The sequence below is a fragment of the Passer domesticus genome, chromosome 23 (genome assembly GCF_036417665.1).
Source record: "Passer domesticus isolate bPasDom1 chromosome 23, bPasDom1.hap1, whole genome shotgun sequence".
Taxonomy (NCBI): Eukaryota; Metazoa; Chordata; class Aves; order Passeriformes; family Passeridae; genus Passer; species Passer domesticus.
The window spans coordinates 5,402,106-5,423,808 of NC_087496.1; the positions used below are offsets into that span (position 1 = coordinate 5,402,106).

A 21,703-nucleotide genomic window follows, 5' to 3' on the forward strand; every position below is an offset into this window, starting at 1 on the left:
TCATTTTCCTTTAAGCTTATTTAATGATATTTGAAACGCTTAAATTTTCTATTTCCCAGGTCCTGAAAACAGATTTCTTTTTTTTTTTTTTTAAGTGACCAATATTTAATTCCAGAAACATACAACCCGATCAGCTAAGTCATAAAAGAGCTATTTTACAAACATACATCTGGATAATTAGAACAATAAAGTCTTTTTAGACATTCAAACATGATCAGTAAAAATACAGGATTATTAATAAAGATTTTTGTGTATTTTTTTTAAAGAATACTTCCAGATTTTTTTTTTCTTCTCTTTAAAGTAAATCTCTGTTAAGAGTACATGATTGTATGTTGTACAAAGAAAATAAAAATATTCTAGTATGAAGAGAGCTCCACAAGACTTAATTCAAAATAAAACAGCAGTGTTTTGGCTGCAGTATCCCTTTTGCAGTACATCTGCTTGTCAGTTGGCACCTTTGGGGAAGGGGAGGGAATCCAGGGATTTCTTTGGGGAGCAGGGAGAAAATTCTGGATCCAGGAGAATGCAATCTAATAGCAGGGAGAGATCAATCAGAAAATGGGATTTTAAAGGCTGGAACAGGCCAGGTGCTGTCTGAGAGCTCCTGAGGGTTGCACTCCTCATCCTCTGAGCCCTCCCTTCCCACCAGGGATCTTCTGCAGGACAAGGGAATTCCCACTCCAGAAAATTCCATCTTCAGCTTTTGGCTTGTCCATGAGCTGGGGGACAGCAGGAGGGAAATGACCTCTCAGATGATGTTCTTACATCCCATCCTTGTTCCCAAAACAAAAAATCCTTGTTCTGTTTGGGAAGGGGGGAAAAAAAAAATATTTTTGGGACGAGGGGCTGGGACAAAAAACTCCAGAGAACTGTTTGGATAAGGGAATGCCCAGGGGGGCAAACTAAAATGATAAATTCATTTTAAAAGAAGGGGAAATCTTATGGCTTAAAGGAGGAGAAAACTGTGGGAATCCTGAATAGTGCATTTGAGCTCCAGCCCGAGGTCTGTGGTGCTGCAGGCGTGCCAGGGAGGGGAAAGGAATTCCTGGAGAAAGGAATTCCTGGAGAAGGGAACTCCTGGAGGAAGGAACTCCTGGAGGAAGGAACTCCTGGAGAAGGGAATTCCTGGAGAAGGGAACTCCTGGAGGAAGGAATTCCTGGAGGAAGGAACTCCTGGAGAAAGGAATTCCCTGGAGAAGGGAACTCCTGGAGGAAGGAACTCCTGGAGGAAGGAACTCCTGGCAAAAGGCATTCCCTGTCCCCCCAGTGGAGGGATCCCTGACCCAGCACTGTCCCTGCTGCTGAGGTGGCCCAGAGCTGGAGCACAGCCAGCAGAGTGGGGTTCCTGTCACCCAGAGCCGGGCTCCTCCAGCATTCCCAAATCTCTGCCAGCCTGGCACTGCGGGGGACTGTCCCTTACCCACCCTGAGTGACAGGGCCACAGCTGTTTTTGGGGTAAAAGCCACCCCAGCAGGCAAAAAAGTGAATTGACAAACTCGCTGCACTTTTCACTGCTGCCACAACCACCAGGGGTGACACCAGGGACCACCACAGACCCTGGAATTTGTGCTCAACCACCAGCAAAGAGCAGGAACACCCAGGCCTCCCCAAGCCCCAGCTCTGCTGCTCTTCCAGAACATTCTTCCAAAGCCAGCCTGAGCTCCACGGAAGCCTCTGGGAAGCCTCTGGATCACTGAGGTCACAACTGCTCCTGGTTTTGGAGTGTGAGGGGGAAAGGGTCCAACCCCAGGTCTGGGCTGTTTTCCAGTTCTCTTCCCAGCAGCATTCCAGGCTGGGCGATTCTGGAGGAATTTTGGCTGTTTATAACCCGGGGAATTGTGGGGCTGAGGTGAGGAGTGCTGGGTTAATACTGACAATAATCCCACACAACAGGACAGGCTTTGGTGCATCCCAAAAACCCAGGGAGCTCCTGGCAGCCTTTGGCTGCTGCTGGCAGTGGTGATGCTCCTAAAACAACAGGGAAAACCAACAGGAAAAACAACCCTCCAAGGGCTCCTGGCTCCCACACCAAAATCCCCTCTGCTCCCTCTCCTGCCACCTGAACAGGATTCTGACACCCCACAGGATTCTGAGGGAAGAAACAAGAGCTGGGATTTCTCTGACAAGGACAGAGAGGATTTCTTGCCAGCAGCTAAAGGGAAAACATAAAAAAAAAATTGGTTTAGAGGGGCAGGAGGATCCTGGTGCTGAGCAAAGGTCTGAGTGTCCAGGGGATGTGCAGGATGCTCAGTCTGGATCCCTTAAAGGGATTAAACCTTGGGAGGAGGGTTTGTTCCTCACAGAGCTGGCAGAAGCAGCCAGCCCAGTGACACTGGGGACAGCCTGAACCACCCTGTGCCAAGCAGGACAGTGAAAATTCATTTTCACCCTCCTCTGATACAGAAAACCAGAAAAGCCAGGAGATGCCTAAAGGCCAGGCAGGGGCAGTGCAGGGATGCAGAGCTCCTCGCTGTCAGAGCCCTCCTGTGTGAAATCCAGCACGGGGGGATGGAAAATGAATGGAAACGGGCCCAGGATCACCCTCATTCCCACCCTGGCAGGAATCCCAGCTGCAGATTCCAGGGCAGGCCTGAGCAAGTGCCCAAGAGCTGCCTCAGCCTCCTCAGGTCACCCATCTCCCTCGCATTGGCACCAACGAGTTCCAAAAAAAAAAAAAAAAAGGCAAAAATTCAACAAAAACAACCCCACCCCCCCAAAAAAACAACCCCAAAGCCACCCCGAGCCCTCAGCAAGACATACTCCAGGTACTAAAACTTACTGGCCCTAAAATCAGCAGTACCTGTGGCTAACTCCATGGCAGCCCTGTTTCATTCAGTAGTGAAGCAGGGGCACAGCTGCCCCACATCTTTGAAACACTTCTGGGTTTGCATTTTTTTCTTTTTTTTTTTTTCTTTTTTTCTTTTGATCCAGAGAAGAGTTACAAAAGTGCTGCAGGTCCAAGTATTTTTTTTTTATCACTTTACAAAGGAGACAATGATCAAAGCCAACAAAGTCAAGAAGAAAAAAACCAAAATTAAATCTCTTTCTCCTCTCCCAGCAAAGGAATGGGAAAGGGGAAAAGGAAAATTTGCCCATCTCAAGTGCCTGGCTGTTTAGTGCATGGAAAATTCCTGTTCCACACGTGGTGACATGAGCAATTCCCATGCAGCTGGTTGGATACAGACAAATTCCAGCCATAAATTCCATCCTAACACCTTCATGAGTAGCTCTTGGTAGTCTGAGTGCCAGCAGGGAGTGCAGAGTCCAGTCCAGTGAGGAAACACCTGCACACAGATCCCCCCTGTCCCCTCACCAGGCAGGGTGGGCCACAACTGTCACTACCCAAAAATAGAACAAAAAAAAAAGGCAGATTAAAAAATTAAAATGTGCTTTTGATACACGGAATGAAGTCAAATAAATACATTGATTTTTTTTTTCTTTTAAATGTCTAAATACATTTTTTTATATCCTACACCCAAAGCTCTGTACATTTGGTTTGGTTTTTTTTTTTCCTGTTCTGAAAAAAAAAAAAAATTGAATTTCTGGTAGCAAGGAGAGGAGCAGAATAGAATAGACTCCCTCACTGACAAGATAGTGCAGATGCCCCACAGGAAAAGCACCCCATGCCCACTTTGCTAGAGAATGGTTCCTGTTTGGATGCTCCAAACCCTCATCCCAGAGTCCACAGGGGAGACAGCGGGTGCTGTGTCCTGATTCTCTTCATCCCATCTTCAGCCACTCCTGGAAACACGACTAGCTTTTGTCTGGAAAGGGGAAAAAAGGGGAAAAAAGGGGGAAAAAGGGGAAAAGAAGGGGGAAAAAAAGGGAAAAAAGGGGAAAAATAGGGGAAAAAAAGGGGAATAAAAGGTGGTGAGAGAGAGGGATGGCCTGGGCCAGGAGCTCTGCAATTCCACCTGAGGAATTTCCCCCAGGCAAAGCAGAGCCAGGCTCAGCATTGCAGGAACCCCCCTGTGGGATTCCCACCCCTCTGGCCTGCCTGGAGGGTTCCCCCTGGGGTGGAGGTGTGGGGCAGCTGGAACAGAACCTTCCAGAACAGGAACCAGCCCAGCTGAGCCTCCAGGGGTGGAGCTGACCTTTCCTGCAGGCAGCACTGCCCGGGCTGCTCCAGGAGGTGAAACCTTTTCTGGGCATGTGGGAAAGGCCAGCTGGACCTCTGATCCCTCAGGATTTCATATTTTCCATCTATTTGTAACCCTGCAGTTCTTTAGTGCAGAACTCCAAACTCCACACACGGTGGGAGCTGCTGCTTCCCCATTTGGGGCAGACACAACAATTCCTCTCCAGGCCTGGCAGCCAAGGACACCTCACTGCCTCAGGCTGAGAGATGGAAACAAAAGGGAGTTGGGGCAGCAAACTTGGGGTCAATGACTTCATTGGGTGAAGCTGGAATTGGAGGATTAATCCCCAAAATGCAAATGGACCAAACTTATAAAAGTGTGAAACTTGTGAGTCCATTTTGGGTGGGTTTTGTCTGCCCTAAATGTAGCTGGAGGCCCTTCAATAAACAGGACTGGTTTTTATTCCCTCAATTCTGCCTGGCCTCTGTTTTTGGGTAGCCCAAACCCTGGACTTTGTGCTCTGGGCTGGATTCTGGGCTCCTACCTGAGTGCTCTCCTGTGGAGGCTGAGCCAGCCAGCCCCTGGCGTCGCAGCACGCTGTAATCCTCCTCCACCTCCTGCAAAACAGCAACAACAGCCCCAAAACTCAGCTGCTTTCACCCCTTGGCCAGTCACTGCCAAGCTGTGTCGGGACTCTGGGGAGAGTCAGGAGTTTTCATGACTATCTTTTTAGCATTCTGTAAGTATCCTTGCTGTATTCTTTAGTATAGTACAATATTCTTTAATATAATATAGTTTTATAAAGTAATAAATTAATCTTCTGAGAACATGGAGTCAGATTCATCATTCCTCCCTGCAAGTACAACAGCCTTCCAGGAGAAAGAGCCAGAGGTGAAGAGAAATCTGTGTGCTTGCCCACCAAAATGGTTTTAAAGCTTTTTTCCTAACCCAAAACTGTACGGAAATGATCGAACGCTCAGGTGACCATCAAACATTCTATGTGAAATAATAATAATAATAATAATAATAATAATAATAATAATAATAATAATAATAATAATAATAATAATAATAATAACAATAACAAATAATAACAATAATAACAATAATAACAATAATAACAATAACAATAACAATAACAATAATAATAATAATAATAATAATAATAATAATAATAATAATAATAATAATAATAATAATAATAAAAAAGACCAAAAAGCAACGGACCTTTAGCTTCTCCAGGGCGTCCTGGATGTTGTGGATGTACTGCATGAGCTGCACTCGGGTCTGCAGAGGGAGCTGGGGGCTGCCCAGGAAGGGACAGGGCTCCTCCAGCCCTGCCCAGCGCAGCTCCTCGGGGAAGGGCGAGCTGCCCCCGTCCGACCGGGCGTCCCTCGGGGACAGGGGACACTGCTGCTGCTGCTGGGGACACTCCAGGGGGGGCTGCCTGTGGGAGGTGCACTGCAGGACCAGGGCTGACACCTCCTCGTCCGTGGAGCTCTCCTGCACTGTTCCGTATCCATCGAGGATCAAATAATTTCCTGTGGGGACAGCGGGGATTGGAGCTCCAGGGCTCAGCGGGGCTGGAGCAGAGTTTAACAGACAGAAGAGGGGATGTCCCACAGCCCATCTCCTGAGAAAAATCAAATAATTTCCTGCAAAGACAACTGGTTTTGATTCAACCGTCCCCAGAAAGTTTCAGGGCTCAGGGAGGTTGGAGCAAATTTTTAGTGAGGATGTCCCACAGCCCATCTGCTGAGAAAAGAGGTCCCACAGCCCATCTCCTGAGAAAAGAAATCCCACAGCCCATCTCCTGAGAAAAACCAAATAATTCCCTGCAGAGACAACTGGTTTTGATTCAACCGTCCCCAAAAAGTTTCAGGCCTCAGGGAGGTCTGAGCAGATTTTTAGTGAGGATGTCCCACAGCCCATCTGCTGAGAAAAGAGGTCCCACAGCCCATCTCCTGAGAAAAACCAAATAATTTCCTGCAGAGACAACATCTCCTGAGAAAAATCAAATAATTCCCTGCAGAGACAATGGGCTTTGACTCAACCACTCCCAAGAAGCTTCAGGGCTCAGGGGGGTTTGAGCAGATTTTTAGTGGGGATGTCCCACAGCTCATCTCCTGAGAAAAACCATTTGGGAACACCCCGAAGATCAGTGGTGCTGTCAGACTCAGCTGGTTCTGCACAGGTTCAGAGATCAGGGATGGTTTTTGGACTGTACATTTAAAAAGGCCATAATTAAATGGACAGCACCTGGGCTCAATGATCCTTCTGGCTCCTGTCCAGCTCAGGATATTCTGTCAGCTCATCCTTCCCTGCTTGCCCAAAATCTCTGATATGATAATATTATTATATTATCATATCAGAGATTTTGGGCACGCAGGAAAGGATGATAATTTCTATGATATTATCTGAAATTCCTGCTTTTGCACTCATGGCATCTGACAAATGCAGCTGCTGGATCCCCAAACTCCACTCCCCAGCCCTGGCACTTAGGATGCTTTTAGACGGGTGAGGTTTAAAGCAGAGCTTGCTGATATGCTAAAATGTAAAGTAATTACAGACAGAAAATGTTTTCACAACCTGCACCCAGAAACAGGAGTCCATTTAATGAATTTTTCCATAATAGCACAGGCAAAGCCAGCACAGGGGACTCAGAATTGACTAAAAACAGATCAATCTCATTCTGATGTCCCCATACAGTTAAAAAAGTAAACAGTGGAAGAGGTGACAAATAAATTAGATGCTTCAAGTTGTTGGCTCAGTTTTAATAATTTAAAATGTCTCAGTGAGAAAAGTTATTTGCACTGTGTAGTTGGAAAGCAGCATTGGGGCAGCCATAAATTGGCTTATCCACGTGGATATAATCCAATTTTTAAATAAGAGCATATTTATGGATAAGGGACTTCTGTGTGGCTGTTAGTGTTGAACCCACCTGATAGCAGCTGCTTCTAGTAGAAAATGCACATGAGATAAACCTCAGCTTCTGTGCTGAGTTTGGTGTGCTCAGGAAGCTGTCAAATAGTCCATGAGCAGCAATAACAATAAAATTAATAAAACAATAAACTTTTCAGAGGTTCAGAGTGTGGTAAGGTTACAGGAGACTATTACAGTGTAAAATTAAAGTTCCGAGTTTCTTTCCTGAAGCTTGATCAGGAAAAGGGCTTTAAAAAGTGCTTTGCCTCCAGGGAAAACCTTTTCCCTTTAGGCAGTAGAGAGATGAAGTGGTCCAGGCCAGAACTGAGGGCTTGGCCGGTGCCTGGTGCCTCTGCAATTCCAGTTTGCCACTGGGTGTGTCCCCAGCACTTCACTTCTCCTCCAGCACATGCAGAATGAAGCAGATCTGTGCTTGCACAGGGCTAAAATGACCTGCTGAGAGCTGGCAGCTCTTGTCCTACCCAGACAAGCAAAAAGTGAAGTGTTAAAGGACCTGGCCAGGCCATCACCTGCTGAAGGAGAGCCCCAGGCTCACCTGAGATCCGAATTTGCACCTCCTCCTCCTCCTCTTCCTCCTCCTCCTCCTCCTCTTCCTCCTTCCTGTCCAGCAGCTCGCTCTCGCCGGGGTTCTCGTCGCTGTGAGCTTCCCGGGCATCGAAGAAATGCTCCCCGCTCTCCTCGGCCCCCAGCCCCTCCAGCTCCGAGCTGGAGCCCTCCAGGTTCATGCTGTCCATGGGCAAAGCGCCCCGGGCAGGGGGCTCGGTGCCCACCAGCTGCATGGCATCCCCTGAGGCCGGGCACTCGGCTGCAGTCCGGGCGCCGTGCCCGCCCGCCGCCTCTGCAGTTCTGCCAAGGGCTCTGTCCTCTCCAGGCTGCTGCAATTTGCTCTCAGGGGGCTGCAGCTCGTTGCCACTCTCAGTCTGGGCTTCCTGGGACACGCTCCTGAACCTGGGCAAGCGCTGTCTGTCCTCCAGGGTGCCCTTCTCTGCCAGGCCCAGCTGCTGCACCAAGAGCTGCTTCAGCAGCCCCACTGCAAGGACAGGCAAGGGTCAGCAAACAGCTCCAGAATGAGGGGAACGGGACAGGATTTGCACTCCAAGTGACAAAATGACTCAAATTTGACCCTGCAAAGGGGCTCACAGCTGTGGTTATAGCAGGGGATTCCCACCTCAAGGAAATTGGGAATATTCCGCTCAGGTTTGAAATGACAGCAAAAAAAAATAGGAATAAAAGCTAAGAAGCATTTTCCTTAAAATTCCTTCTGGCTCCTCTCCAGCTCAGGATACTCAGTGAGCTCATCAGCTCCCTTCCTGCTTGCCCAAAATCTGTTTCTATCATAATGTCTGGAAATCCTGCTCTTGCACTAATGGCACCTGACAAATGCAGGCAAGGCTCACAGAGCACAGAAGGGATTAAAGCAGACACAAAGGTCACCCTCTGACAGAGGTGTGATTCCTTGCTCTTGGCTGGAAAAAACAGGGATAAAAATAAATGTTTTAAAGGCTCCAGCCTCACTCCCCTGTTTTACCCTAAAATATGTCAAGACAAGTTGCATCTCCTTGGAGAAAACCAAAGAAATTCTCTCCAAGAAAATTGTAAAATAAATTATCCTGAGTGCCTGGGTTTCACCCTGCACAGGAGCTCACAGCTGTGGTTATAGCAGGGGATTCCCACCTCAAGGAAATTGGGAATATTCCACTCAGGTTTGAAATGTCAGCAAAAAAAAAAAAAAGAAAAAAAAAATCTAAGAAACATTTTCCCTAAAATTCAATGCAAATTTATGCCTGGTTGAACTTCAACCCACATTCCTTTAGTTCCCAAATTATCCCAACCAAACACTTCATAATAGGGACATATTGTTCCAAACAAAAACGTGCTGCTGTCAAGAGCCCCAGATTGTTCCTCCTCACCACAAAATGCTCCTGCAGCACCCAAAAAAAGCAGTGATGTCACACAGCAGAGCTGTCACTCAGCTCAGGCTCTTGTCACAATGTTGGAGAGCTGCTCTTTTAACTCTCAACACTCAGGAGATGCTGCAGGGTCACTAAAAGTGTCCTTACACACCCCCAGACTAAGATTATTTTAGCTGTGGTCTCTTAAAACAAGTACCAAGAATATCTGTCCAGTATTCAGAACTAGAAAAGAACTTTAAATCCTCTGAGGATGAGAATAAATGGAATTAAAGGGCTGAGATAACTCTGAGACTGCAGAGAACTGTCATTGCTTGGACAGAGAGATGGAAAAGGCAATTGGGGCCAAGGATGTGAGAGAGAGTTCTGCATTTTGGTAACAGCAAATATTCCACAGGCTCTTCCCTCCAAGTACAACTGAGGGACTTTGTGTCCCTTCCAGAGCTGCCAAGGAGAGATCTCTGGATTAATGAATTCATTCAAATTTTAGGGAGTTCTATTTAGGAGTTGCACTGCCAGAGCTGATCCAGCAGGTTGCAGAGCCCTGCATTCCTCCTCTGAGAGCAGAGGAAGTGACTAAAAACCTTAAAAACAATTTCAAACAATGATTTGTCCATCAGGAAAACTTCTCAACACACACAAGTGTTGATCCAATTAGACCCAATCACCTCCAAGTACTCAGAAATCTGAGTCTGGATATAAGTGAGCTTAACAGTTTGCAGGATTTTACAGAAAAAAAAAAAAGGAAAATTGTATTCTGCAACACCAGCAACCTCTCCAGTTCTGCTCCAGTGCTACAGAAATAAGCCAGGGCTGACTGCCTTGTCTTTAAAAACTGCTGACCAGCAATGGCACTGTGCACTAGGTTCTGCAATATAATTCTGCCATCAAAGCACTCCATGGATGGTAGAAATTCATGATCACCCTCATTTGATAGAGAAAACCCCAGAAAAACCAGGAGATGCCTAAAGCCCAATGCATGAATCCAGAACTCCTTGCTGTCACATCCAGTCCAGGGGATGGATAATGAATGGAAATGGGCTCTTTGACCAAATTCCACCTCCAAAGGGCACCCCAGGGTGGTACTCACAGTTCCTCAGGGCATCCCGTGCCCACTGCCCCTCTGGCAGTGAGGCTGAGCTGCTGGCTGGGTGTTCAAAGCAGGCAGAGGAGTCCTTCAGTGCCAGCTCTGCCTGCTGCACCTTCTCAAACTGCCCCTCAGCCCCCAGCAGCCCCTCCACCTTGGCCTTCTCAGACATGATGGGTGAAGAGGACTGAGGGTTCAGTATCAAGGGAGACTCCAGGCCCAAATCTTTATCTAGAAGAGAGAAAACAAAAATTCAGGTGAAATAACGATGATAAAACTGCAGAAAATTCCACTCTGGAAACACTAAGATTCTTCAGCTTGGCTTTGCTACAAGGCCAGCTCTTTCCAGGGTTCAAAAAGACTCTCCAGCAGTTTATAAATCAGATGGGAACAGTAAAAGGTGCATTTCCAAGAGGTTCAGCATCACTTTTCTGAATGACTTGTACAGAAATCATCCCTTTCCAGGAAAATCTCCAAGCTGCCCTAGGGTCCCCAATCCCCCAGGGCTATGGCTGGGCACATCTGCACTCTGTGGAGCAAATCTCCTGCTCCACTCCCCTGAATCCCTGCTCTACCTGGACTTTGCAGGCTGCTGGCAGGAATGTCATGCTGCTCTTTCAGCTTCTGCTGCTCCTCTTCCTCACGCTCCTCTCTGCAGGGAGGGAACAAACACATCCTTTCAGTCAGGTTCATCTGCAGCAGAATGCTTTGGAGGGCAATTTGTAAGCAGGAAAAGGGGTGCTGGAGAAAGCAAAATCAGCTTTTCTTCCTCCTGCAGCTTTGACTTACTCGCCAGGGCCTGACTGAGGCAGTGGGATCACTCTTCTGCTGCTGCCCATCTTCACAGTTCCTGCCATCTGAGCTATGAGGTCCTGCCAGCTGCAGCAGAAACAGCAAATAAAACCATGCAGCAAGTGAAGCACAATGAGCATTTCTCTATTTAATCCTCTTAAACCCAGTTGATATTATTACTGCTTTTTTTACCAAAAAGAAATGTCTTTTTTTTTAAAGTTCTGTTACATTCAGCCCCCCCAGGAACACCCTGAAATCACCACAGCAGAAAGCTCAGCTCTCCTGGATGCTCTTCAGCAGACAGAAATGACAGACAGGACTGTATCACTCATCAGATTAACCAGTTAATTGATATATAAATACATGAAAAGCATTATTTCCCACATCACTGAAGTGCATAGATGCAACAACAGGATGTATCCCATGAACACATCTATCCCTGGGTATTCCTCAGGAGAAAAGAGTTTCTCCCAATGAAGCTTTTAGCCACGGAATCCAATTCCTGCAGTGGGGTGTTTATGATGCCAGATTGTAAATCTGCAAAGATCTCTGGTACTGCATGAAGATGCAGGATTATTTCTGTGTCTGATCTGGCAGTCAGGCCCAAAAACCCAGATTTTTGAAGGTAAATAAAAACATTTTGGAGGTCAGGAAAGAGTCTGGAGTGAGCCAGCTGGGAGGGACTATCCGTGGATGCTTCCTACAGAGACCACAAGATTTCCAGCTGAATTTAGAGAAGGAGCTCAGGGAATTCATGGGGTAAAAGGTGTCAGAGGTAGAGCAAAGCCAGCAGCAGCTGGATTGACCCCAGGACTTACACATTCTTCTCTGAGACAGTCTGTGCCACCAGCTCGTAGATGTGAGCCCCGGTCGCCGACATGGAGATGACGAAGAAAGCTTTGTTATCTGCACCAACACAGGGAAGGGAACTGAAACAGCTGCCCAAAAACTCCTACATAACCCCAGCCCAAAGCGAGGAAAAAGTCTGTGAGATAACTTTCCAACACTAATACAGAAACACTGACCTTGTCCTATCAAAGAAATGTGCCCTCAAAGGAAAAAACCCATTTTGAAAAAGCTCCATTTCTCCTCTTTTCCCTTCTAATAATTTCCAGAGTGCTTTTCCTCTAACACAATCAGAGTACTTTCATTTAGAAGTCTATTTAAAACTCAAGCAAATGCCTATTACTGATGCAAAGAAGTTAAACAGCTCATCCATACTAAGCACGATGTTGGACAACCAAGAATTAAGCCTACGCAGTTTTCCATGTTCTGCTCTGAAAATCTACACAAAATCATCTTCCTCAACTGAGCTAATCTTTATTTTTGGCTTCTCTTTTTGCTTTCTCAGTGGGCTGCACTGACCTGTGGCCACCTGGCGAACCAGCACAGTGTTGAGTTTGATGATGGGGCTGAAGGTGTGCTTGCTGTCAGCTGTGGATGCCAGGATCTTGCTGTGGCACTTCAGCACCAGTTTGTCATCTTGTTTCTGCAGCAGCACCAGGATGTCCTCCAGCAGCAGAGTGTACAGATCTGGCCAGAATGCCAAAAAAAAAAGCCCAGAATGAGTTAAAACCATTCCCATCAGAAAGCAGAAAAGCTGCATTTCTGATTACTCATGCAGAGGCAGCAATCAGTGCTGTGCCATTCCAGGCAAAGCTTGCAAATCTTCCTGGTGAAAACTCCAGCAGAAAGCTACAGATGGAACTGGATCAGCTCATGACTGACTGCTGTGTCCCTGCGTGGCCCTAATGATACTCCAGCACATTTCAGAATTGACAAGAATAATTTAATCAGCTCAGAGAAGCACACAGGCATTATTAGAGGTGGCAGTAAGAAGCATAATTGGGAGCTGCAGCAGAGCTTTTCCCTCCTCTCCTTCCCAGCAAACTCACCCAGAGCCAGGGGATGGCCCAGACTCACCGATGGTTTTGTCACGATTCACCTTCCAGGTCAAGGGCCCTTCGTGGAGCATCTTTCTCTTTGTTAGATCCAGGTTCTGTCACCAAAGGAAAGGAAAAAAATGAAATTTCCATGGAAAGAAACACAGGAAATAAAATACAGCAATGCCAGAGGGACTCCAGTTTGGAGCTAGGCAGCTGAACCCAGGCTGGGAAAAGAAACATGGAGCAGGGAACCCAAAATCTTGTCAGAGATGCTGTTTATCACTTCTCCTCTTCCACTGCTCTTTTCCACATGCCAAGTGCCACAGAGTGGAGAATTCTCCCTCCAAGTCAAGCTCCTGGGGCATGAGGATGTCACCTGTTTCCTAGGAGGAGTTTTTCCAATCCCCCATATTCAGCTCTAGCATTACAACTGATTAATGCTGCAGCACTCGATTTGCAAGTCAAGTGTGCCTACAAATTATTTACAAATCATCCCAACGATCTGACAGGCTTTGTAATGTCAATGGATTCTTCAGGCACTTCAGTGCTTGTGACATTTAGATCTGCAGGCAAGCAGAAGTGACAATTTTCACAATTCATCCCTTCCAAGTCTCAGAGTCTGCAATCAATGACAGCGAGATTTCGTAGCTGCCAGAAGTTCTTCCTCCCCTTGCTGAATGCTTGCAAGTTTATTTGGGGAAGGATACATGACACAGTTTTATAAAAAAGTTGGGGTTTTTTGAGTCACACTGACTTTGAGGGAGATGGGGAAGCAACCAGCAGGTAACCAGCTTCCAACAGAACTGCAGGGATTTACAGGAGCCATGGAACTGAGTATTTTTAATACTGGACTTCAGGTTTTATTTGGCTCTGTGGATTTCCCACGTTTTTGTACATGCTCTCCTTTTAAAGCCAATTCCACTGTTACACCTCAGGGCTCTCCAAGGTCTCCCCAGTTCCAACAACATGCACTCATATGAGATAAATACCCGCAATAATCTCATTATCCACCAGATATATCTCTTCTGGGACACAGTGCTTGAGCTTGCAGGCCATAAAGGTTTGTTGCACAGAGCTGACAAGCTTCATCAGCACCATGATGTGCAGAGCTGAGCTGTTAGAGCCACAGAAATCTTCAGGAAAGTGGCAAAACTCACATTTCTGAGACTGTTTTCATTTTCATACAGAAATATTTATCTCCAAAGACCACTTGATTGTGCACCACAAGAAGCACAAAGTGAACGATGGGGCTGCAAACTCCATTCACCCAGGGCTGGTTTTGATGCTCCCACTCACCCTGAACTCATCCATCATGGGATCCTCTGACTGCTTCAAGTAGGAGAGGTCGAGTCGCCGCTGATAATCCTCCAGGTGCTGCAGGAAATGCAAGGGAATGGTCACCTGGAGCAGCAAAACTGCCCAGAGTGCAGCTTTACTGCCGTGCCCAGCCCTGGGTGTTCACTCTGGGCCTCCCACCTGCTTGTTCTCCGACTCTTTGACAGCCTGGTTCACGTGGTTGAGGATCTGGCGGCAGTGATCTGCTGCTTTCTTGACTTTCTCCTTCTCCTCAGGCAGCTCTGCAAGAAGAACACAGAGTGGGACAGTGCTTCCAGCAAAGCTTTGGCCAGGCAGCCCTGCAGTGCAGTGTGCTGACCTCAAAGTGGACAAAGAGGAGTTAAACTCCCAGAGAAGTCATCAACAAAAGCAATGCAACACTGATAAAAATGAGATTTGTGACAGGAGAGAATTGATTGTGACCTGCACATCATTACACACAATACAATTGTGACTCTCCCTTTTTTAGGGCCTTGTTACAACTCACAATAATGTGGGAAACCTAAAATCCCTACTAAAATCCTTACTGAGAGTACAGGCACAGGTGAACCCATCAATTCTCAGCTACACTGAGAATTCACTTAACAGGAACATCAACCAGTACATCAAAGATAATGGAGTATCACATGCTCTCCTAATTAGGATTAGAGGGAACTTGTAGCTGCAGTCTATTTTTATGAGTAATGAAATTACCCTGCAGCAGGTATCAGATAGTAAAGCTGGGAAGGCATTTTGTGCCATTATTTATCACATTTTTACCTGTTGTGCTGGAAGTATCTTTCAGTGTAACACATCCTAATTAAACCCCACCCTCTGCAAGAGCATGAGGATGTTCTGTGCTGCTTTAGAGGTTTGATAAATTCACTTATTTCACACTGAATTTCCTTTTTATTTTCCTAAGGAGGAACCAACACTGGATTTTTCTTTTTATTATTATTATGTTTTACACCTCCTGTGCAGACAGCAGCAGTGAGGTTGCAATGAAAACAGAGACACATAAAATTGAAGTGCTATTTAACACATTTACCTAAAAAACCTGCTGAGATGGGTGCCCAAATCCCAGTGGCAAGGCTTTACCTGTGTATTTAGCAATGTTATCCAGCAGAAGGGGGTATTTAGTCAACCTCTGCATCTCCGTGGGGATGATATCCTTGAGCTGCAGCCGCCGGCACAGGGGATTGCTCTCAGCATCCTAAATTTCAACAGCACAATATCTGCATTTGTCATTTTTATTAAGGCCATAATTACCTGAATGCACAACATCTATTCATCACTTAAACATCTATTACTTCACTTTCCAGTAATTAAATACAAGACAAGAGATGCCAAGATCTATCACCCAGACAACACATCCCCTCTCCATCTGCAATTACCCAGAGGAAAAGCTCATCACAGCAGCAGTGCCTTCCTCCCCTCATTACTCCCCATGGGCATGGGCCCAGCCCAAATCCATCTCAGTCAGCAGCTCCCAGGGAACACATCAGTCTGGGCTTTCACACCGCAGCAAAACACAGGATATTTGTCAAGATCATCTCCCCCTGCACTCCCAGGGCTCCTCCCAGCCCGTGCTGATGGAGATGATGCTCTCCTGCAAATGCCACATGGACCCAAAGCCCACTGCTGGCAGGCAGAGCAGCTGTGCAGCATCTGTCTCCTGCTCCTGGCTCTCTGAGCACTCTGCCCCACAGAAGTTGGCATCCTTTGGCATCCAGAATTTGGCAGCAGCCACCTCGAGGGAGATGGGACACTCCTGCCTGGGACACTGCGCTGCCCTGCTTTCCATCAGGACACTCTGTGCTCCACAGAACTGAAGGCTCCTCCCTCCAGAAACCATCAGGAGAGATAAATACAGTGCTGGACATGTCCCCAGATGAAGGCAGCCTTAGCCATGACGTCATTAATTAATGTTATTAATTATCAGAACTTTATCTAGGAGGATTCACTGGGCTGTGCTGAGGCAACTTAAAAGCCTGGAGGAGAAAACTCGAAGCCTAGAGGAGAAATCTCCAAAGCCTGGTGGAGAAAACTCAAAGCCTGATGGTGAAAAACTCAAAGCCTGCTGTAGAAACTGAGAGCTTAGGGGAAAAAACTCAGAGCTTAGGGGAAAACACTCAAAAGCCTGGTGGAAAAAATCTCAAAGCTTGATGGAGAAAACTCAAAGCCTGGTGGAGAAATTGAGAGTTTGGTGGAGAAACACAAAAGTCTGTTGGAGAAAACTCAAAGCCTAAAGGAGAAACTCACAAGCCCATTGGAGAAAAACTCAAAAGCCCGGTGGAGAAACTGAAAGCTTAGGGGAAAAAAACTCAGAGTTTGGTGAAAAACTCAAGGCCTGGAGGAGAAAACTCAAAGCCTAGTGAAAAACTCAAGGCCTAGAGGAGAAAACTCAAAGTCTGGAGGAGAAAACTCCAAGCCCTGTGGCAAACCCACCTGCACGAAGGTCTGGAAGCGCGAGTCCTTCTTCTGGCGGGACTTGATGACCTCGAGGGCAAAGGGCTGGTTGCTGCAGAAGGTGGCAGTGGCAAGTTTCAGCTTCTCCTCTGCTGGTCCACTAAACTGTGCCAGAAAGCCAAAAAAGCCAAGTTTAGACAGGGTGGAGCTCAGCACGAGGCACCCCCAGCAGGCAGAGCTACACGGGACTGGGATCACCAGGGAACAAAGGAGTTATTGACAAAAATGAGGAGGCATTTCTGCCCTGGTTTAAGGCTTTGTCTTCCCCGAGGAGATGTGTACATCTCAAACTCTTCAGTTCTCCAGAATCCATCCCTCCCACATCACAGAATCCCATGGGTTGAAGGGGATTTGAAAGCACATCCCCACCATGGGACACTTTCCACTACCCCAAAACATCCTTGAACATTTCCAGGCATGGGGCAGCCAAATCTCTCCATAAAGATCTCAAAAGCAAAGCCTGCAGCAGCACTATAAACTCCAAATTTATACATTCTAAGATTAGAAATCAGTATTTCTAACCACCTTTTAAGTGCACCGCAGGCAACACCAGGCTCACACTTCAATGTTACCGAAATAAATCGTGCCACTACATTTCTCAAAATCCCACTCTCACCTTTATGTACTCAAAGTACCTTTCTATTCTACCCACACATCTTAAGGATATTATTCTTGTGCCTTAAATGACTCTCATCTCCAGTCAGATGAAAATCCTCTGAGTTCTTCCTGCTTTCCTTCCCCCCTCATCCTCCAGCTCTGTTTTGGCTCCAGAACTCACAGCCCTTCAGTTCCCATTGCTGGGAATTGCCTCCTCCAACCTCTGGCTCTACTGGTCACTCCATGACACATTATTTTCAAATATAAGAAATATATAAAAGAATTTTACCCAGGAGAGCAAATCTTCCCCAATTTGGCCAATGACAGAAGTCTCGTTCCTTTTTCGGACAGATTTCATCTGATCGTTCAGTGCAACTAAAAAACAAGGGAAAAAAGGCAAATTTTATTAATAGTGGTCAAATTGCTGGCTTAATTGTCAGCATTTGACATAATAGCTGTTCTAGGAGAAGATCAGATTTGGAGTAATTTTAATTAGCTAATAAACAATATCCTGCAACTTAATAAATTTAGGATATCTAATGAAATGTGATGTAACTCCTTTGCGCTTGTGTCTCATCTGGCTTCAAAGGACCCCTAAGAACCATTCCAAACTCAACTTTTCTGAGGCTCATTTTTCTACAAACAGGAATAATGCAGAAGGTAGAAAACCACACAGCTGATGATTCAGTGGCTGAAATTCCTACTGTGAGCAGTCCTGTCCTTAAACAACAAAGAAGGGCCACCCTTCAGAAACAAAAAAATCAATATAAATCTGTTTTCTGCTCACTTCAGGAACAGCTGTACCACCTCAAACCCATAAAGCCCATAAAGCTCACTGCTCCTTTTATCAAGCATGAATCAACACAGACAAGGAAAAGGAACACTGGACACATGATTCCTTATAAAAATATCTTTGTGAATCAGAAGTGGAACAAGTGTGAGCAAAAACAAGCCCAGGGCAGTGTCCTGAAGAATTCTGCTCCATCCCAAGTGTTGGGTGAAGCTGGGTCCGTTTACTTCAATTTCTCAGCCAGTGGAAGCCCAAATTCCAGCATCCAGCTGCTCCTACCGTGCAGCCCAAGGATGTCCTCCAGGTTGGAGAAGATTTTGCGCTTGTCACTGGAGCTGAGGATGCCCTCCCTGGTGACCCTCTGGTAGAAGACGTTGTGCAGGACCTTCAGCGTGCGCACGTGGGCTCGCTCCGTGTAGAACAGCTCTGGGGAGACAGGGAAAGCAGGATTGCAGCCCACAGGGGAGCTCAGAGCAGGCTCCTCAGCAGCATTTCCCCTCCTGGTTCATATTCCAGGCTCTGCTGTAATTCCACGTTTGAATTGTTTGTGAAATTCCATCGTTTACCCCAAACCAACAGATCTGAGCTCACAAACCCAGGCAGGAGCTGCAGCTCAAAGCTGCTGAAGTTTGGGAGCAGCATTTCCATCACCTGCTTCCCAAAAAACCAAGCTTTTCTTGTTTGCTTTTACAGAACATATTAAAAACCTGGCCTTTCAGTGCCTTAATATTTAATAACCACTTGATATTGTTTATTTCTCCTCTAAGGACAGGATCAATCTCACCTCAGGTTATTTCCCAGTAACAAGCACGGGTTTCACACTTAAAAACTCTTCAAACCAAAAGTACTGCAATTCTCCAGCCACTACTTCACAAAATCAGTAAAGAAAAACCTAATAGTAAATTTTTTAAGAACTTCAAAGCTCTCAGGGAAGGTTTCAGCTCTGAGCTTGGCCAGCTAGGACAGAACCTCCATCTCACCATTTATCACTTCCTGACGTTTGATTTCGTAGGGTTTGAGCCCCATCAGCACCTCCCTGCTCACAAGCTGCTGCCAGTTGGGAGGGTCCATGTCCATGTCGAAGTCATAGAGCTCATCCTCACTCTGCACATCTGCAAAGCCAACACTGTCCATCCTGATGGGAGGAGAAAATGAGTGAGTTAATTCCCATTTCAGGGAAAAGCTGAGTACATCCATCAGCTTTATGAATACACTGTCCCTGCCAGCTGGGGGCTGTTGGATGCCTGAACCTCTGGGCACATTCTTTAATTTTGCCCTTTACAGACTGACTGTTCTGACAGTGTTTTCATAACCCTCCTTTTAATGACACAGATCAAATCATGTGCAGTCAGATATCAAGGCAGTGAAAAGGGCAGGTTACAGTTTCTTGCCTCTGTCTATCTGCAGGTACAGAACCACCAGCAACACAGGTTGGAATGGAAAATAGGGATCTCTCTACTCCCTAATCCAACTCCTATCCACTCAAATCATTGGATACAGCAATCATTCCACTTCACTCACAGATCAAAGGGGTATTTTTGCATATGACTCACTCCACCTGCCCTACAAATAGCTGCCAGTGTCTGATTTCATGTGTTCTTCAAGAAAAGGGATCATGCAGACAACTGGGCTGCCTCAGAACAAAGAGCACTGCTGCATTCTGCTTCATAACCATTTGAAATCCAAACAAATTCAGTCAAGTTCAAACATTTCTAAGCACACTCACTTGCGAAAAGGCTTCGGTGTTCCCATGTCAACCATCCTGCAAGGAAGGAAAGCAATCATTAGGAAGCTTGTGCCTGAATTTCTCCCTGCCCAGAATGATTTCAGAATGGTGGTCTGAGCTCCAAAGCAGAGTATTCTACACCCTCTCCTGACAGTTTTCTATCAGAGCAGAGACAGATACCAAAGTTTCCTAATTCTCCCAACAATATTTAACACAATGTCACTGTCATTTTATGCACTAAATTTCAGCAGCCACTGCCACAGTGACAAAGATCACTCTACAAAGATCTTTTCCAACCCATTCCAAGCTTTCCTGACTCTCTCTCAAGGCTCCCTCAAGCAGCCAGAGTTACCTCTCAGACTCTCCCTCCTCCTCCTGCAGGTTTTCCAAAGGAGATGGGAACTCAAAGGTGTTGTTGGGTGTGCGAGGGGTGCCATCCATGGAGTCACTGGCAGGTGGGGCTTCCCCAGGCTGCTTCACACCTGGACACAGGATAAATGTGAAAGGTGAGGAACCAAGTTAGAGGACATTGGAGAACCTCCCAGCCTCTCCAGAGCCTCAATTCCAGCTTCAGAGCTGGAGGAACTCGATTCCCAGGGTGGGAAGAACAAATCTCAGTGACAAAAGCTTCAGGTGGCACCCGTTGGGTTTTTCCTGTTGGATGATCCAATGCCACACTGGCAGAACCCACTAACAACCACTGCTGCTCGTGGCACGATTCCCTAATTGAGGAAAGCTGATTAAGGCGAGGAAGAGCAGCTCCAATGACATCAAAGCATTGCCTAATTAGCCCAGCTCGTTGCATCAGTGCTCTGCACATCCTGTTCACAGCACGACCTTTAACCACTCTCCATTCCACCCTACCTGTGTCACTGTCCTTGCTGCCCTCTGGAGAGGCAAAGGGCCCCATGGCCAGGGGGGACATGGGGTTGGCAGGGGGGTAAGGGGCATCTGTGCCATCGCTGGAGGAGCCGCTCTGCCGCATCTTGCTGGACTCGGGGGGCTCTGGGCTCACAGAAGAGGCTGTGGGTGAGTGCTTGGGGTGCCTGGGCTTCTGCATCTCCATGGCCCTGCCAACTGGACAGAAAGAATCATCACCCTGATGCTTTCCAGTGCTGAGCAAAGCAGCATCGCAGGACCAAAATGGGTTTGTGCATTTGCAAAGCTGGGTTTTAATGAGAAGTTTAAAATCACTCAATCCTACTGAAAATCAGCCAGTCCTAATGAAAATCATTCAATTCTATTGAAAACCACTCAATCCTACTGGAAATCACTCAATCCTACTGAAAATCACTCAATCCTACTGGAAATCACTCAATTCTATTGAAAATCACTCAATCCTACTGGAAATCACTCAATCCTACTGGAAATCACTCAATCCTACTGGAAATCACTCAATCCCACCCCAAAATGCCTCAATCCCACCCCAAAATGCCTCAATCCCACTCCAAAATTCAATTCCACAGCCCCTCAGGGTGAGACAGGGTTGGGAGGGAACTGGCAGAAGCGGGGTCCAAACTGGGAGGGCTGGGATTGGGTGAGGCGGGATGGGTGGGATGAGGTTTGGGGGGGCAATAGGGTCCCTGGCATGGATGTTTGAAGGCAGCAGGGATGTTCTGTGGCTCTCAGGCTAGCAGGGATGTTCTGTGGCTCTCAGGCTGGCAGGGGCTCCTGGCTGACATACTTGCACTGCTGTCGTGTCGGCTCGGTCTCCTGGGGGGACCCAGAATGTTGGGGAAGCCCCTCCTCTTCCCCTTTTCCTCTCCTTCTTTCTCTTTCTTGATGCTTTGCTGCAGGAAAAGAAAAGCAAACATCACTCTCTGCTTCAAATCCAGCTGTTTACTGAGATTTTAATCAGTTCTTCAAAGCTGCAGAAGGGAGAGGACACAAAGCTTCAAAAAGGTTTCACACTGTTTCACCTTTTTGGTTTCACACTGTTTCACCTTTTTGGTTTCACACTGTTTCACCTTTTTGGTTTCACACTGTTTCACCTTTTTGCTTAGTGCAGAACTGCTTGAAACTCTCTTAATATTTCAAAGGAAGCTGAAATGTTGATGAAAATAAGTAACTACTGTGACCAGATACACCCCCATGCTGTGGGAGACAAGGG

General features: G+C 46.6%; 1 protein-coding gene across 5 annotated transcripts in view; it reads right to left on the reverse strand.

Annotated features, from left to right (window-relative positions):
* Positions 1–21,703, reverse strand: part of ARHGEF12 (Rho guanine nucleotide exchange factor 12) — an 81,300-nt gene continuing 59,597 nt past the window's right edge. For all 5 annotated transcript variants that reach the window (XM_064398031.1, XM_064398030.1, XM_064398029.1 and 2 more), the window contains 21 exons: positions 21,278–21,383; positions 20,458–20,670; positions 19,946–20,075; positions 19,594–19,629; positions 18,848–19,002; positions 18,147–18,293; positions 17,367–17,452; positions 16,460–16,585; positions 15,110–15,224; positions 14,174–14,274; positions 13,994–14,071; positions 12,735–12,810; positions 12,177–12,344; positions 11,630–11,717; positions 10,809–10,898; positions 10,595–10,671; positions 10,023–10,250; positions 7,558–8,052; positions 5,307–5,620; positions 4,624–4,696; positions 1–3,764 (listed from right to left, as the gene is read on the reverse strand). In XM_064398031.1, coding sequence (XP_064254101.1) covers positions 3,754–3,764; positions 4,624–4,696; positions 5,307–5,620; positions 7,558–8,052; positions 10,023–10,250; positions 10,595–10,671; positions 10,809–10,898; positions 11,630–11,717; positions 12,177–12,344; positions 12,735–12,810; positions 13,994–14,071; positions 14,174–14,274; positions 15,110–15,224; positions 16,460–16,585; positions 17,367–17,452; positions 18,147–18,293; positions 18,848–19,002; positions 19,594–19,629; positions 19,946–20,075; positions 20,458–20,670; positions 21,278–21,383 — 2,913 coding nt within the window. In that variant the 3' untranslated portion in view covers positions 1–3,753. The remainder of the gene's footprint in view (positions 3,765–4,623; positions 4,697–5,306; positions 5,621–7,557; positions 8,053–10,022; positions 10,251–10,594; positions 10,672–10,808; positions 10,899–11,629; positions 11,718–12,176; positions 12,345–12,734; positions 12,811–13,993; positions 14,072–14,173; positions 14,275–15,109; positions 15,225–16,459; positions 16,586–17,366; positions 17,453–18,146; positions 18,294–18,847; positions 19,003–19,593; positions 19,630–19,945; positions 20,076–20,457; positions 20,671–21,277; positions 21,384–21,703) is intronic.